This window comes from Malania oleifera, chromosome 8 (genome assembly GCF_029873635.1).
Source record: "Malania oleifera isolate guangnan ecotype guangnan chromosome 8, ASM2987363v1, whole genome shotgun sequence".
Taxonomy (NCBI): Eukaryota; Viridiplantae; Streptophyta; class Magnoliopsida; order Santalales; family Ximeniaceae; genus Malania; species Malania oleifera.
The window spans coordinates 19,984,534-20,000,298 of NC_080424.1; the positions used below are offsets into that span (position 1 = coordinate 19,984,534).

Consider the following 15,765-nt stretch of genomic DNA (forward strand, 5'->3'; position numbering starts at 1 on the left):
ACTTCCTTAGGAGGCAACAAATCACCCGTATTTGGTACTTACTATTGGGATCAATGGGTGTAATAAAAAATAAAAGTTGATGAGATGAGAAAGCTTAGATGGATGAGTGGTATAACATTGAAAGATAAATTAAGGAATGAACACATTCACAGTAAGTTAGGTGTAACTCCTATAGAAGATAGGATAAGGGAGGGATGACTCAGATAATATGGACGCTTGCAATGTAGGCCATATAGTGCGCCAGTGAGGAAGAGTAAGTTAGTTACTATTTTTGGGGGGGGGGGGGGGGCGTAGAAGGGGAAGCTAGCGAAGGCTCTCCTTCCTTGAGTCTCCGTGTGTATACTTGCAAATTGGGATGATCCAAGCGACAAGAATGACTCAAACTGGATGAAGATGTAGGAGGATTGGGCACAGATATTAGGTTAGGATTTGGAAGGCAAGGTAAAGGAAGAGACTCATTAAGGTCAACAAAAAACTCCAGGAACCAAAGTAGTATGGTGTAGACTCAAAAAAGGTGGCATCAGTAGAGACAAAGAATCAACCTAAAGTAGGTCTATAACATCAATATCCCTTTTGAGTATTTGAATACCCCAAAAAAATACATTTGATGGCATGAGAATCCAACTTATTCGTTCCTGGAGTAAACTAATGGACAAAAGACACAACCTAATACACAAGGTGGAAGGGAGAACAAAGAAGCCTTAGGGAAGATAAGCGAATATGGGACTTTACCACCAAGGATAAAGGATGGCGAGATCAATAAGTGTGCGCGGCATCACTCCAAAAGACTTTAGGGACATTCATTTGATACAATAGGGTACGAGTAACTTTGAGAATATGTCTGTTTTTCCATTCTGTAACACTCCATTTTGCTGTGGAGAGTGAGCACAAGATGACTGATGAATGATACCAAAATTAGTATTGGGTGTTGAAGTACTCCTTAGCATTATCACTACGAAGTATCTTTATTGACATATCACACTAAGTCCTTATTTAAGAACAAAAGGCACAAAAGATATTAAACAACTCAGAATGATTCTTCATTAAAAACAACCAAGTCATCCTAGAGTAGTCATCCACAAATGTAACAAAGTATCGAAACCCCAATTTCAATGTGACCCAACTAGGACCCTAAACATCCTAATGGACAAGCATAAAAAGACTATATGCCCGTTTGTTGACCCAAGAAGCAAAGGGAACACAATGATGTTTTCCCAACTGACAAGACTCACACCCAAGACTAGACACAGAACTTAAGGTAGGAACTAGTTGTTTCAATTTGTCCGAGGGCGGATAACCAACGCGACAATGGATTTGAAGCGGTGTAACAACAATTGTGCAAGCAATGGGAGAAGAGAGTGACTCAAAGTAGTAAAGTCCACGAGCCTCACGTCTTGTGCCAATTGTCTTCTTCATCTTTAGGTCTTGAATAACCACAAAATCAGGAAAGAAAGTTACACGACAATTTAATGGCTATGTAAGCTTACTAACTAATATAAGATTGAAAGGGGACATGGGATGTAAAAGAAAGAAGAAAGAGAAATGGAGGGAGCAAGATATACCGTCCCTATCCCCTTAACTATAGTTTTGGACCTATCAGCAAGGATAACTTACATAGATTTTTAGCATACTTGAGGGCAAAAAAGAAGTTGGTTACACTTGTCATATAGTCAACAATAGCAAAGACAATAATCCAAGGACTAGTGGGAGAGAGGTACAAGATGACATACAGATTGTAGGATTATTCTGAGCAAATGATGAAATGTGATGAGATGCTTGTTAGGATGCTTGATACTGTAGGAACCTTGAATACTCCTCTGAGGGAGTTATAGTATGTTGTTTACCTAAACAAGTGCCTAACGAGGGAAACACACTTTTGGGATTTGAGGACGCCATCCCAACACACGCACAACCTCAATAAAGCAGCAAAACAGAAATACACAGAAAACAAAGTGCTATTGGGATTCCAACAGTGAACTTCTGCACAACCGAAACAACTACAAGTGAACATCTTAACCACCCGAAACAAACAAAAGCAAGTCGACCACTGATTCAACCATGAACGAGTCACCAACAACCAGACATAACATTGCCACAGCCCTACAAAATCAATGTATAAACGCTGCGACTGCTCCAAGAAACTTACCAATGAACACTAATACCGAACAACACCGGATTGCCAAGAGTGCATGGTCGAAAAAGGTTGGATTTTTGAACAAAAAACGAGCTCAACGGCTTGAGATTATGGTCTATGATCAAAACATAGGAAAAAAACAGGAAAAGAAGGCCAAAAACTCTCATGCGCTAGCGCATGGGGTCGGGACTGCCAATAGTCGGTGAGTGGGGACGCATAAGGGAGGTTTCCGGCAATGGGATTTTGCAAGGTAGTTCATAGAATTATGTCTTTGGCTATGTGGTTGGTTTTTTGAAATAATGAAGGGTTATAGTGGTTCTAAAAAGGGCAGCCAACGGGAGAGTGTTTTCCTGTGCAGTTGAGTTTGGTTTGGTGGTAAGGTTTAGGTTGGATCATGCTTTGATACCATGTTGAATAATTGGGTAAAATGGAAGACCTAACCTCAAGAGGTCTCTCCCTTTATTTATAATATATGTTAAGTACAATGCAAATTACCATAGTATCCTCACTAACTCGCACTTACTAACATAACTCTATCACGTACTAATAATGCTAAATGACCAAATAACCATTAATAGTCTTCATAGAGTAGGGACTATTATTGGGCATAATAGCTTCAATAAAACTATTCAGTTTGGTTTCCCTTTTCATTCTTCCAGAGGTATCCTCTAGAAAGAACCGTGGAGAAACGTGGATCCAAGCAAACCTTGGAGACACCATGAACCATACATCATTAGTTGCATTCACATGTCCTACCAAGGAATGCAAAAGTAAATAGGTAAATTTTCAAATGGCTCCACTATCAACCTTACAAAAAGCTCAAAGAATAAAAAAATGAATGTTAAATATATAAAACCCACCAGGGTGGGCTCGGTGATAAGGGCAAACAAAGACTAAAAGAGGTCTTGAGTTCAATTCCCCTTTGGGTCTCCTTGACTTGCCTAAGGGCTAGGCTTTGTGGGTGCGATCAATTCCCTCTTAGGTTTTGGTGCGGAGGTAAGGGCCCTCCTAAGGGCCCTAGCAACCCCAAGTTTCCCAAGGCATCTAGAAAAAAAAAAAGTTAAAATATATATGTAAATACACACATACACAACTTGGCCACTGCCATTTTCACACTTAAAATTCCCAAATTATTTGGCATCCAATAAATTTGAAGAAACTTGGCAAACCCAACTCAGACTCTAAATAGAAACACAGCATAAACAGTACTGTACTATTTTAATTTATTGACTAGAAAGACCCAGAAACTCACTTGTTATCATGCCAGCCCACCAAAGAGGCTCGTATAGGTAAGAATAACCACCAAAACCTGTGACATATAATCAGAAATTTTAACAACAGTTAAGTCATGTTATTTCATGGTGCATTTCAAAAATTATTGTCAAATGTACAATTAACAATAAACAGTGTCTCAACCAAAAAAAAAAACAAAAAACATAGTTAAGCCATTATATCTACTTGAAATTCAAGGTTAAGACAACAAATTGCCATGTCTGCACCCAAGTAGAGGGGAGGATAGCTCATGAGTGTATTTCCACATTCTTTTTCAGATAGTAATCTTGAAATTTGAAGGACAAATTTCAACAACATTCTCCAAGCACTGATCAAAAAGATTGTTTTGCAAATGCCTCTTCTCAACAATGTTGATTGAGAAGGAAGACCAAATCATAGATGTGAATTGAGCACAATTTAGAACACTGCCAGTTGAAGCATTATAATTTTTCTGTATATAAAATGATGCAATCATGGAACTGTCCAGCATTAAAAGATCATACATTGCAATCTTTCTAGTACAGATTATCATGAGATATATTTTCTTGAAATGATATAATACTCCTAAACCCAAAGTGCTTTTCAGTCACCGCTGGATCGAAACTCTTTCAAAGCTAATCATGAAATTGGACAAGCCAGAGGTTATGGATTCATTTCTAGCCACAACATCACAGTTTTTCACCAAGCCATCTCACACCCAATAGTTGACAAGATCACATGTCATAATGAAAACAACCAACCAAAATGGCCCATAAATCACGTCATGCTGATTGCCAAGCCCTGTCAAATACCAAATTGGGCTTCTGCCTGTTTGGAACTCCAAAACTCACTTAACAGCCCTCTAAAGTTTGACAATCAGATTCTAATCAAGACTCCAGCAATCATCAGTTTCTTTAATCTCAATGCACATCCTAGATCAAACATAACAGTAATATAAGCCTAAGTAACTCACCTGCAGTCCTTAAAAAGCCAACCATTAATATGCAATCTCAAAATGTAACAGTCTAATTAAGATATACTTAATTTATACTTGGAACCGCACTGCCACTGCTACAATAAATGCTACAAATTTCTTCTGATCTTAGTTTGATCCAGGCATGTGTATCACAATGTGTGATACACAAGATTTTGATATAATCCCTTACAACAAAGCTGAACTATTGGTGGCCTTCAACCATAACACATTCAGCTTCATAGAGGTAAACAAAACCCCTATCAAACCACAAAATCAATAAAATGCTCCTCATATAGAAATATTTCAGGGCTCAAACTGAAATTTTATCTTAGCTTTAAAAATTTCAATGCTAAATAAACATTAGAAATAAACAAATAGAAACTAATATTGGACATTTTTAGCTTGCACTACTCGGAGTGCTGCTCTCCTGAACCAACCATTAAAACCTACACTGCCTACCAGATCAACACTAAACAAAAACACGTTGAAACATGAAAAATATACCATGCTATTGCTGGCAAAAACAACATATAATTACAGGACTAAACACGACTATTCTTCAGTCCAATTTCTTAGTTTCCCTCCAATGATACAGTTAGACAATGGAAAATGGAAGAGAACCCCATCAAAGCAAAGCATACAGAACCCATCATTCTACTGGCGGCTATTACGAAACAGATAAATGCTCACCACATTAGTTCCTTAATTTTAACCAGCCTTTCACAAAGCAGACTACATTTCAAAAAAAAATCGCAGGTTCAAAAAACCCCCCATCAAGGAATTAACAAAATAAAATCGAACCCGTATGGATTCAATGTACTCCGGTACCAAAAACAAGAAAAAAGAAAAAGGAGCAAAACAAAGAAAGCCCTAGTGATTTTTTTTTCCAGACAAAACGTTCAATTACCCGCCCTAACACCAGATGCACCGGCCTTCTTCAATCCCTTCTTCTTGACAATGAAGCTTGCCCCGATGAAAAAACTAGAGGAGAGAGCCAAGACCAAACCCTTGATGTTATCAGAGGACATGCCCCTGTACGAGTCCTTCCAGCTCCCCGCAACCTTGCTCGCCATGGCTCAACCCTTCTCCACACGCGGTCACGACACCTGTCGGTCCCATTCCACACGATCCATAAAACAACACGAATTCATCAGTTCCTTCTTCTCATTATCTTCATCAACACACTAGCGATTGCAGATTCAGCCAAATCAGGGGCGTGACATGGCGTAGATCCTTCCAAGAAATGCGAAGATCCGATTGAGAGAGAGAGAGAGAGAGAGAGGGAGAGCAATGGTGGATGTGGATAAAAATGGGAGAGGAGGGGAGGGCACCCAGACGCTTGAGAAGGTTAGAGAGAGAGAGAGAGAGAGAGATGAACCAAACTGCAGTGAGATAACTAATTTGTTGGGTGTATGATATATATTCAGTTTTCGTTGAGATTTGTTGGATAAACTATAAAGCTGCGGATGCATTAAATTCGCTGGGGGCCGTCCTGCCCGTATCCACCGTCAGATCTCGTCAGGCACGGGCCCATCCCCTCCGTGTCTGCTCCAATCCCTATTCGCTTTTTTGATTTTTTTTACTACCTTTAAATTAATGTTGATATGAAAAGAGAAGGAACCAAGGGGGGACAAAGTCAAATTTTTTACTTATTTTCATATGATATTCATTTAAATTTTTATTTTATTATTTTCCTAATTTATTTTATTATGTGAATTAAATATGTCCTTAATAATATTAAGTATGAAATGCTAAATAAATATATTGAATTATACTATTGAGTTTTAGATATTACTCCATTAATTTCTCAATCCATATTTCCCTTTTTTATGGTCTAAATTTTTTCATATTTTTGTAACTTTTTAAACTATATTTAAAAATGAAGTAAAACAATGGAAATTTTCAATTGAGATGATTTCTTTCCTTTTTAGGATGATGCTATTTTTCATAAAAAACTTAATTTATTATTTGTTTTTCTCAATTTTGACATACTATTATTTTATTATTTATTTTCTTAACTCCTGCACCCATAAATATTTGATGTCGCCAAAAATGGTTTTTAGCAACAAAAGCTTAACATTGCCAAAAATGATTTTTTCCTTTTTTAGTGTAAGTTTGCTATTTTGATGTTGCCAGAAATGGGATTGATGTTGCCATTAGTATTTGCAACATTGACCTTGATATTGCCTATCTTCATGTTGTTGCAAATTTTAAGGTCAAAATAAAAGTTCTAAAACATTCATTACATTAACATTCAGCAACGGTTAAAATTTGAATCAAGAAACATTTGGCAATGGTAGAAAAAAAAAAATTAGTTGGGTCAGACGGACATTGCAAACCATTTCTGACAACATTTGAACCTTATTATTGCTAAATCTCATTTTTAGAAATATCAAAATTCTAATGTTGTCAAAAGTAATTTTTAGCAATGTTAGCTTGACGTTGTCAAAAGTGATTTTTTTTTTAGTGTTAACTTGTTATTTTGACAATGCCAAAAAGTTTTATTTATTTATTTCTATTTTTATCCATTCTAATCTTGTTTTGAAATTAATACATTAAACCTATTTTTTTTTAAAATACTCAAATTAATAAAATTAAATTCATGCTAAAAATCCAAAATTCAAGATAATATATTCTAATTATTAAAAGTTTCATTTATACACTTAATACTATTTATAGGCCATACTTTACTTGCTTAATATACACATAAGTTTGTTTTTTAATAGCAAATTACATTTGCTTCTTAAGATAACCCCTAGTGATTAGATGGGGGAGGGGGGTATCAAATTCTATATATATTTAGTCAATTACTGTATAATTATATTTAGTCATAAAATAATTATATTTTTGTAGACAATCATGCTTTTACAAGATTAGATTTTTGTCATATGATTTTACACAATTTTATATTTTTGGGAACCCTAAATATGCTTTGATGTTATTTGTTCATAATTATTTATTTGTGTACGTGCAGATTTTTAAATTTTATAGAAGTAGTTTTTTTTAACGAAGAATAAATAAAAATATTGAAAAACAATAGTAATAAAAAAGCATGTTAGCCACAGCCGCGCATGGCGCGGGCAGCTACCTGTATGAACATGGAAAATGCAGAGCGCAGGAGTAGGAGTAGAGGTCAGTCAATCAACCAAATTACTGTTGAAAAACAGAACCACAAAACCCTAACTCCCCCATTACGGCATTACCCCACAGATTCCCAATACGCCAGTCTTTAGTCTTTGCAGTAAATGGTCAAGTCAACTCCACTCCCAACACCTCTCTCTCTCTCTCTCTCTCTCTCTTCCGACCAGCTTCCTTCGCAATAAAAACACCTCTCCCTCACCCTACGGTGCGGTTCAGGCAGTACAGATTGCATGAGTGACTCTGGCGAGTTCAGTTGTTCAAACTCTTCTGAACTCGTTTTGTGGATTAGCCACCTGGACCTAAAACGGACACCCAATGCGTAATCCAAAAAAAAAACACCCTCTCCCTCTCTACCTCTGCCTGTCTCTGCTTTCTTCCTCTGTCGATACCTCCAGCTGATAAATCATATTTAATGTCTTTCTTCTGCATCTTTGTGGGCTAAAATAATTTGAGAGCCGCAGTAGGAGGCAGGGATAAAACCATGAGCAGGTTTGTTGATGGAGCTTCTGTTAATTTGTTCTTTTTCTCATGCCTTGTTCTTCCTTCTGGGTTCTCTCAACCCTCTACAGCCCAGAAAGGGACTATGCTCAAGCTCTTTGAGCTTCTCCAGAACAACACAGCCTCATCTCCATGGAGTAATCTCACCAAAGACACAGACCCGTGTTGGTGGAAAGGAGTTTCATGCAGCTCCCCCAATAATCAATGCATTATAGGTCTCTCTCTCTCTGGCTTTTTCTTATCAAACGCTAATATTCTTCCTATCATCTGCGAGATTGAGTCCTTGCAGACTCTTAATCTCTCCAACAACCTCCTGAGCTCAATCCCACATGGGTTCCTCACTGGTTGTGGAGGAATTAAGGGGCTGAAGCTGTTGAACTTCAGTAGAAACAGGTTGTCTGGAAATTTACCCACTTTTCATGGTTTTGATGGTTTAGAGGTCTTGGATTTGTGTCGTAATGATTTCAGTGGAGCCATTGATTTGCAGTTAGATGGGTTGGTTGGGCTCAAAAGTTTAAACCTCAGTCACAACCATTTCACTGGGCCTATTCCCACCCATCTTGGAAAAGCCATGGTTTTGGAGCAGCTTGAGCTCTCTACCAATTTCTTTGTCGGCAGAATTCCTGAAGAGATTGTCGACTATCGGAATTTGACTGTTATTGATCTTAACTTTAATAACCTTTCTGGGTCTGTACCGAATAGAATTGGGGAGCTTTCCAAGTTGGAAATTTTGTTTCTGTCCTCTACTTCTCTGAGTGGAGAAATCAAAATCTCTTTCCAGTATCACAACCCTGTCACGGTTTGCAGCAAACCAGAACAAATTTAATTGCACCATTCCTGCTGGGCTTACCAGGTTTCTCAAGAATTTAGATCTTAGTTATAATAAGTTAAGTGGGTCCATTCCATCGGACCTTTTTTCGTCTTCAGATTTGCAGACTGTTGATCTGTCTAACAATTTGTTAGAGGGGCCAATTCCTCATAATTTCTCCCCAAGTTTAGTCCGGTTGAGACTGGGAAACAATTCACTTAGTGGGACAATCCCTTCTGCAACACTTGAATCTCTCCAGAAATTAATCTATTTGAAGCTGGGTGAAAACAATTTGAAGGGATCTATACCATCTGGATTGGGTATGTGCAGGAACTTAGCATTATTGGATCTGGCAAAGAATAACCTGACTGGTGCAGTACCGGCAGATTTGGGTAATCTCAGCAATCTCCAAGTCATGAATCTTCAGTTCAACAAACTAGAGGGAAGTATACCAGTTAAAATTACCCAGATACAGAGCTTGTTGGTACTGAACATGAGCTGGAATTCACTCAGAGGGTCAATCCCTCCTTCAATTTCAAGCTTGCAGAAGCTTACGAACTTGAACTTGCAAGGCAACAAACTGAGTGGTTCCATACCTAATTCAATTCAAAGCTTGAATTATCTACTAGAACTTCAACTATGGAACAATCAGCTAAGTGGGAACATTCCACCGATGCCAGGAACCTTGCAGATTGCTCTGAATCTCAGCAGCAACCTCTTTGAGGGACGTATACCGAACACCCTTTCTCAACTGACAGCATTAGAAGTTTTGGATCTCTCAAACAACAGTTTTTCTGGTGAGATCCCAGATTTCCTTACTAAAATGAACTCCTTGGTACAATTGATACTTTCTAACAATCAATTATCTGGAGAAGTTCCAAAGTTTAGTTCGTGGGTTACAGTAGTCTATAGAAGTGGAAACAAAGATCTAGCTGACCCTACAACGCCAATCCATACCATGCCCCAAAAGAAAAGGAAATCAGTTGTGGTCGCTGTAACTATTGCTGTTGCATCAGCTGCACTTGCTGTCGAGGTAATCACATTTCTTGTTTTGGCAATCACTAGAAGATTTTATGGGGTTAACGACAAGCAGATACAATCAAGGGAAGATTTTTCCCATGGGCAGGTCATCCAATGCAATCTGTTAACTGCACATAGCATCCACCGGTCGAACATTGACTTTGTTAGGAACCTGTGAGCATTTAGATCAAAGTGACACCAAAAAATTTATGTGGTTCGGTCAATAACGACCTACGTCCACGGAGCACACACCGAAATTCACTATCTCGCCGGAAAATATTACAATTTTTTTTCTCTCTCTCTCTCTCTTCCTCCCTTCTTCCTTGGGCTCTCTCTGAGCTTCTCTGCTCTCTCTACACTATTCTATGCTGTATATGCACACACCAGTGCTACAAATTACATCTTCCACAGCCTTCCTTTATAGGCTTAGAATTTACATCATAATCAATACATATCAATCAAATTGGAAGTTACAACAAAGAGATAAATAGAGATAAATTGCACCATAAATTGCACCGTGTGAAATTAAATTCACTACGTTTTCCAACTCAACCCTCCTGGCTGTCTTCTCGCTCCATCTCTAACAATCTCCCACTTGGAGACAGAGACACCTCCTCAACCAGAGTATCATGAATAAATGATGTGCTCATAATATGTGTCTTCAAACATGAAGACCAATTGAAGTTGAACACAACTTCAGCTTCTCTATAGTCACCATCTTCCTGTCTGCTCGATTTCCTGCGGACTAATCTGATGGCTGTCATCTTCACAACTGGTGTAAATATGCCGATGTAGTCAATCCCGTCCTTCTGCTCAAAGTCTTTCACTACCAACCGAGGCTTGTACCTTCTAGAGCCGTTATGCTCCTCTTCAATTCTGTACACCCACTTGTTGTGAAGGCCTTTGGGCAACTTCCACATTCTATTGGAGGTGAGAGACTTCATCTCATCCTTCATCGCAAGCTCCCACTTGCTCATATCTGCCACCTAACATGTTTTATCATAGCAATCGGGCTCTCCTCCATCCATAGGAAGTAGTAATCAATATACCTTTTGTCTGGTATATAGGACCGAGTAGATCTCCTAAGCTCTGAAGCTGGAGTAGGAGACGATGGTGCGACGATCTGCTCCACTAGTTCCTCCACCTGAGGATTCTCGGTATTCTGCTGATGTGTCCCGACACATTCTGAGTGGACCAATTCTAGTCCCTTCTTCTTTGGGGCATGGGTGTTTATCTGGAAACTAACCATCTTCTGTTTCCTGACTATACAATCCTCACACATGTCAATATGTACTGACTGTAGACTACTCAATTTTTCCTTTGAGTGTATCACCCTAAGTCCCTTCTCGCTCATATGACCAAGTTGTTGGTGCCAGATGTTGCTGTCGTCATTTCCTGCAGCAACTGAAATAGACATGGAGGCATTGGAAGTTAGAAAAAGTGTTCCGCTTTTCTTACCTCGTGCAATCGTTAGTATACCCTTTGAAACTTTCCATTCATCGCCAATGAATTTCGTCATGTATCCCTCATCTACCAGCTGACTCACTGAGATCTAATTCTTTCTCAGGTCTGGAATATACCTGACATCCTTCAACTTCCATACTGACCCGTTTATATTGATCTTCACAACTCCCTTGCCGGTTACGTCGTAAGGTTGATCGTTGTCAAGATACACCTTACCAAAATTACCTAGTGTGTACTCCTCTAGGCAATATCTGCAGCATGTGGCATGATATGAGGCTCCGAAGTCTAAGACCGAAGACTCCTGCTTGCTTTCGTAAGAGTAGATCAACATCTCATCATTCTCGGAAGCAATATTTGCTTCTGTCTTTGCCCTCATCTCGAATTCTTTCTTCTGACTCTTGCACTAGTTTTTGTAATGACCAGTCTTTCCACAGTTCCAACACTCAATAACTTTAGTGCTCTGGGAACCTGTGTCCTGAGTACCTCTAGGATTTCCGGATTTAGACTGCATGGGCCTAGATCTGTTGCGGTTGTTTGATTGTCCATGCCTGTTTCCTCTGCCTCGACTCTCCATGTTCAAGGCTGAACTCGAATTGGAGCTATGGTTCGGCTGCATTCTTATTTCCTCCGTCAAAATCATGCTGACGACCTCATTGTATACAAGCTTCGATTTTCCTACGGAGCTACTGATGGCAGTAACGACACCATTCCAATTTTCAGGCAACTGACTGAGAATCAGTAGGGTCCAAATCTCATTATCAAACGTTATCCCGACTAAGGCGAGTTGATTAAACAACTCATTGAAGTTATTCGGATGCCTGCTGAAACTCTCACATGCAGATATGTTCATCGTAAATAGTATTTTCATGAGATGTACCTTGTTTGCGGCTGAAGGCTGCTCGTATATATTAGAGAGCGCATCCATTAGAAACTTGGTGGATGTTATATGCTTGATATTGAACGCCACAGATTTCGACAACGTCATTCTAAAGGCTCCGAGGGCTTTTCGATCAAGCAACTCCCATTCGTCCTCGTTCATGGATGTTGGCTTACCCTTTAACGGTAAGTGTAATTCCTTCCCAAACAAATAATCCTCTATCTGCATCTTTCAGAAATCGAAATTTTTTCCATTGAACATTTCGATTTTTGAGCTCTTTTCATTTGACATCTCGATTCACTAATTTAGAGATGGAATTGACTCAAATGAATAGCGCGATTGGATTCGAAACGATTAAAAACCCTAGAAATGGTTCAAGTCGCTTGAAAAACGGACCCAAAACAACTCCGAAAAGCTTAGTCAAAGTTTTAGTCAAACCTAGTCAAGCTTGCTGATGTGGCACCTACTGATGTGGCGATGACGTGACGCCTTGCTGACGTGGAAGTGGGGTCTGTTGATGACGTGGCAGAGGTAGGTCCACTAATGACGTGGTAGGTGGGGCCCACCTACTGACATGGCACTCCAGCTAACGTGGCACACTCTTGCTTACGTGTCACACTCCTGCTAGCGTGGCAGCTGACGTGGCCAGTTCTGAGCGGCGGGTCAGATCCGGTTCGTGAATCGGATCTCAGGTTCACCCGGGTCTGAGTGTCTTGCCGGTTCGAGTCGAGTAGTGGACCGGGTCGGGTCGAGGCAGATCGGGCGAAGAAGAAGCATGCAACGCGTTTAGCACGTGAGGGACTATTCACCGGCACGTGGAGAGGCGTATTGCTCCGACAAGGGACGTGGGGGCGCGTGTGGGTTCTACAAAACTCCGTTCGAGTTCCGAATTGCACCCTTCTCTTCGTATCGACGAACTGAAGGCGATGGTGGCCTCAAAACACAGTTTTGTTCAACTAGACAGAGCTCTGAATTTCGGGAACACTTCCGATCTGACTTTTCTGCTCCAACTGGGCTCTGATACCACTTGTTAGGAACCTATGATCATTCAGATCAAAGTGACACCAAAAAATTTACGTAGTTTGGTCAATAACGACCTACGTCCACGGAGCACACATGGAAATTCACTATCTCGCCGGAAAATATTACAATTCTCTCTCTCTCTCTCTCTCCCTTCTTCCTTGGGCTCTCTCTGAGCTTCTCTGCTCTCTCTGCACTATTCTATGCTGTATATGCACACCTATGCTACAAATTACATCTTCCACAACCCTCCTTTTATAGACTTGGAATTTACATCATAATCAATACAAATCAATCAAATTGGAAGTTACAACAAAGAGATAAATAGAGATAAATTGCACCATAAATTGCACCGTGTGAAATTAAATTCACCGCGTTTTCTAACTCAGCCCTCCTGGCTGTCTTCTGGCTCCATCTCTAATAGACTTTGCCAAAGCCATGGAGGTTGTTTCCTCCCCATCAAACATTGTGCACAAAACAAGGTTTTCAACCTACTTCAAAGCCATCATGCCGTCTAGAATGACTTATTTCGTCAAGAAGCTCAACTGGAGTGACAAAATATTCCAATTGGGTAGCCATGAAAGATTTGCGCAAGAGCTGCAAGTTTTAGGGAAGCTGAGCAACTCGAATGTCATGACTCCTTTAGCCTATGTTTTGACAGTTGAAAGTGCTTATCTCTTCTATGAATTTGCACAGAAAGGGACCCTCTTTGATGTTCTTCATGGTAGCTTGAGAAATGATTTTGACTGGGCAAGTCGTTACGGCATAGCACTTGGAATTGCTCAGGGTGTGGCATCTCTCCATGGATGCACCCCTGGTCCAGTTCTACTTCTTGACCTTTCAAGCAAAACCATTCTTCTAAAATCCTTAAAGGAGCCGCAAATTGGAGACATTGAGCTGCACAAGGTGATTGACCCCTCGAAGAGTACTTCCAGCCTTTCAACGGTCGCTGGTTCTGTTGGCTACATTCCTCCAGGTGAAGAATCTGTCTTATGACCATAAGCAGAGTTACTATGATATTTGGCTTTTAGAGAACCTAGTATATTTGCTTGTGATTAATCAGTCATATATTTCGCTCAAGGATCCTAAATAATTCCATTCCAGTAGATGTTTCAACAATTCCATGACAATTACATGTTTTTGCTTTGCTTTCACCACTTCAAATTCATTCATTGCTTTTCAAATATCTTATGGCTTACTAGTTTAGTTAGAGGGCTGGGGTTATAGCAAGATGGAGTGGTGCTGCATTGTGATAGTCAAGGTGTCATTTACTTGGCGAAGAATTAGAAATACCATGCTAGAACCAAGCACATTAATGTGAGGTTCCACAGGGTTCGGGAATCGATTGCTTCGAGTGAGCTTGCATTGGAGAAAGTTCACACGTCTAAAAATGCAGCGGATATTTTGACGAAATCAGTTACTTCTGAGAAGTTCAAGCATTGCTTGGACTTACTCCATGTCTTCAAGTGATAGAAGGAAGACATACCCAACCAAGCGTTTTCAAGTTCAAGGTGGAGCAATTAAACATGTTTTTTGGGATTCTCCTAAGGGGTGTATATTCGTCAAGGTGAAGATTGTTGTTTGTGGTGTGGCTCTTATATTTTGGTTCTCTTAAACAAAGAAGGAAGAAAGAAAAACATGAAAGGGCAAGATAGTAGGGGCTCGTTGACGAGTGCCCTGTGATCGTTGATGAGAAGACAGCAAGGACTCGTCGACGAGTGTTCTGTGTTCATTGACGAGAAGATCCCGAGAGACCCAAAAGTTCAGAGTTAGAGCAGAAAAAATGGGATCGTCAACGAGTGTTCTTCTTAGTCTCGTCAACGAATCCCTTGTTCTCATCGACAAGAAGTTCTGTGCTGCGAGCAGCTTTTTGAATTTAAACGTTGGGGTGATTGAGTAATTGGAGGGAAACCTCCGAGAGAGTGTTGTATATGTCATTCTAGGCATGTATTAAGAGAGTGTGATCATTTGGGAAGTGTATTGTGTACTTTGTAATTTCCATAGTGAAATGTGTGTCATTGCTTCCATGGATGTAGGTTTGCCGAACCATGTAAATCTTGTTGTTATTCTTGTTCTGGTTGTTTTGCATTTACTTGTTGTATTTATTCCGTTGTTCATCTTAATTATTCGATCCGTATCACAACATATTAGTTTTATGAGTTTTGGCATGTTGTAGCATGTTTGTGTTTTCTTGAATATATTGATCTATACTTCATGATTTCTCTATTATTCCATGTCAAAATGGCATGTTAGATGTTGTAGAACATGTTTTTATCATAAGCGAAGGAAAAAGCATGTTAGAATATCAAAATTACATTTTTGTCTTGAAGTTCACTTTTAGGTGATCGACCCATAATTGCAAGGGCAAGTCGATCGCCAAATCTTGAGTGTTCATTTTTAAACTCTCTCTTGATTTCCTTTGGAATTTCAAGCATTGTGGTAAATCTACACATCGTAGAGCACATTTGATTAGTATTGATTGGTCCTTCATTAGAGTTTTCATTATTTCTCTACAAAAAAAAAAATCAACTTTTTCATCAAAATCAAATGGATTTGTATGAGTTTTCACAAAAGCA

At 39.5% G+C, this 15,765-nt stretch overlaps 1 protein-coding gene and 1 pseudogene across 2 annotated transcripts in view; one reads left to right on the plus strand and one right to left on the minus strand.

Annotated features, from left to right (window-relative positions):
• Nucleotides 1–5,852, minus strand: part of LOC131161506 (probable magnesium transporter NIPA4) — a 44,927-nt gene extending 39,075 nt beyond the window's left edge. The window contains exons 1-2 of one of the 2 annotated variants that reach the window (XR_009138497.1): nt 5,269–5,781; nt 3,387–3,443 (exon numbers count right to left, since the gene is read on the minus strand). Coding sequence is in view for 1 of the 2 variants with exons in the window: in XM_058117317.1 (XP_057973300.1) it covers nt 3,387–3,443; nt 5,269–5,434 (223 nt within the window). In the remaining variant the exon portion in view is untranslated. Of the gene's footprint in view, nt 1–3,386; nt 3,444–5,268 lie in introns of both variants that reach the window. The other variant, XM_058117317.1, reaches the window with a different exon arrangement.
• Nucleotides 5,853–7,983: 2,131 nt separating this feature from the next.
• On the plus strand, nt 7,984–14,185 carry LOC131162601 (LRR receptor-like serine/threonine-protein kinase GSO1; annotated as a pseudogene).
• The last annotated feature ends 1,580 nt before the right edge of the window (nt 14,186–15,765 follow it).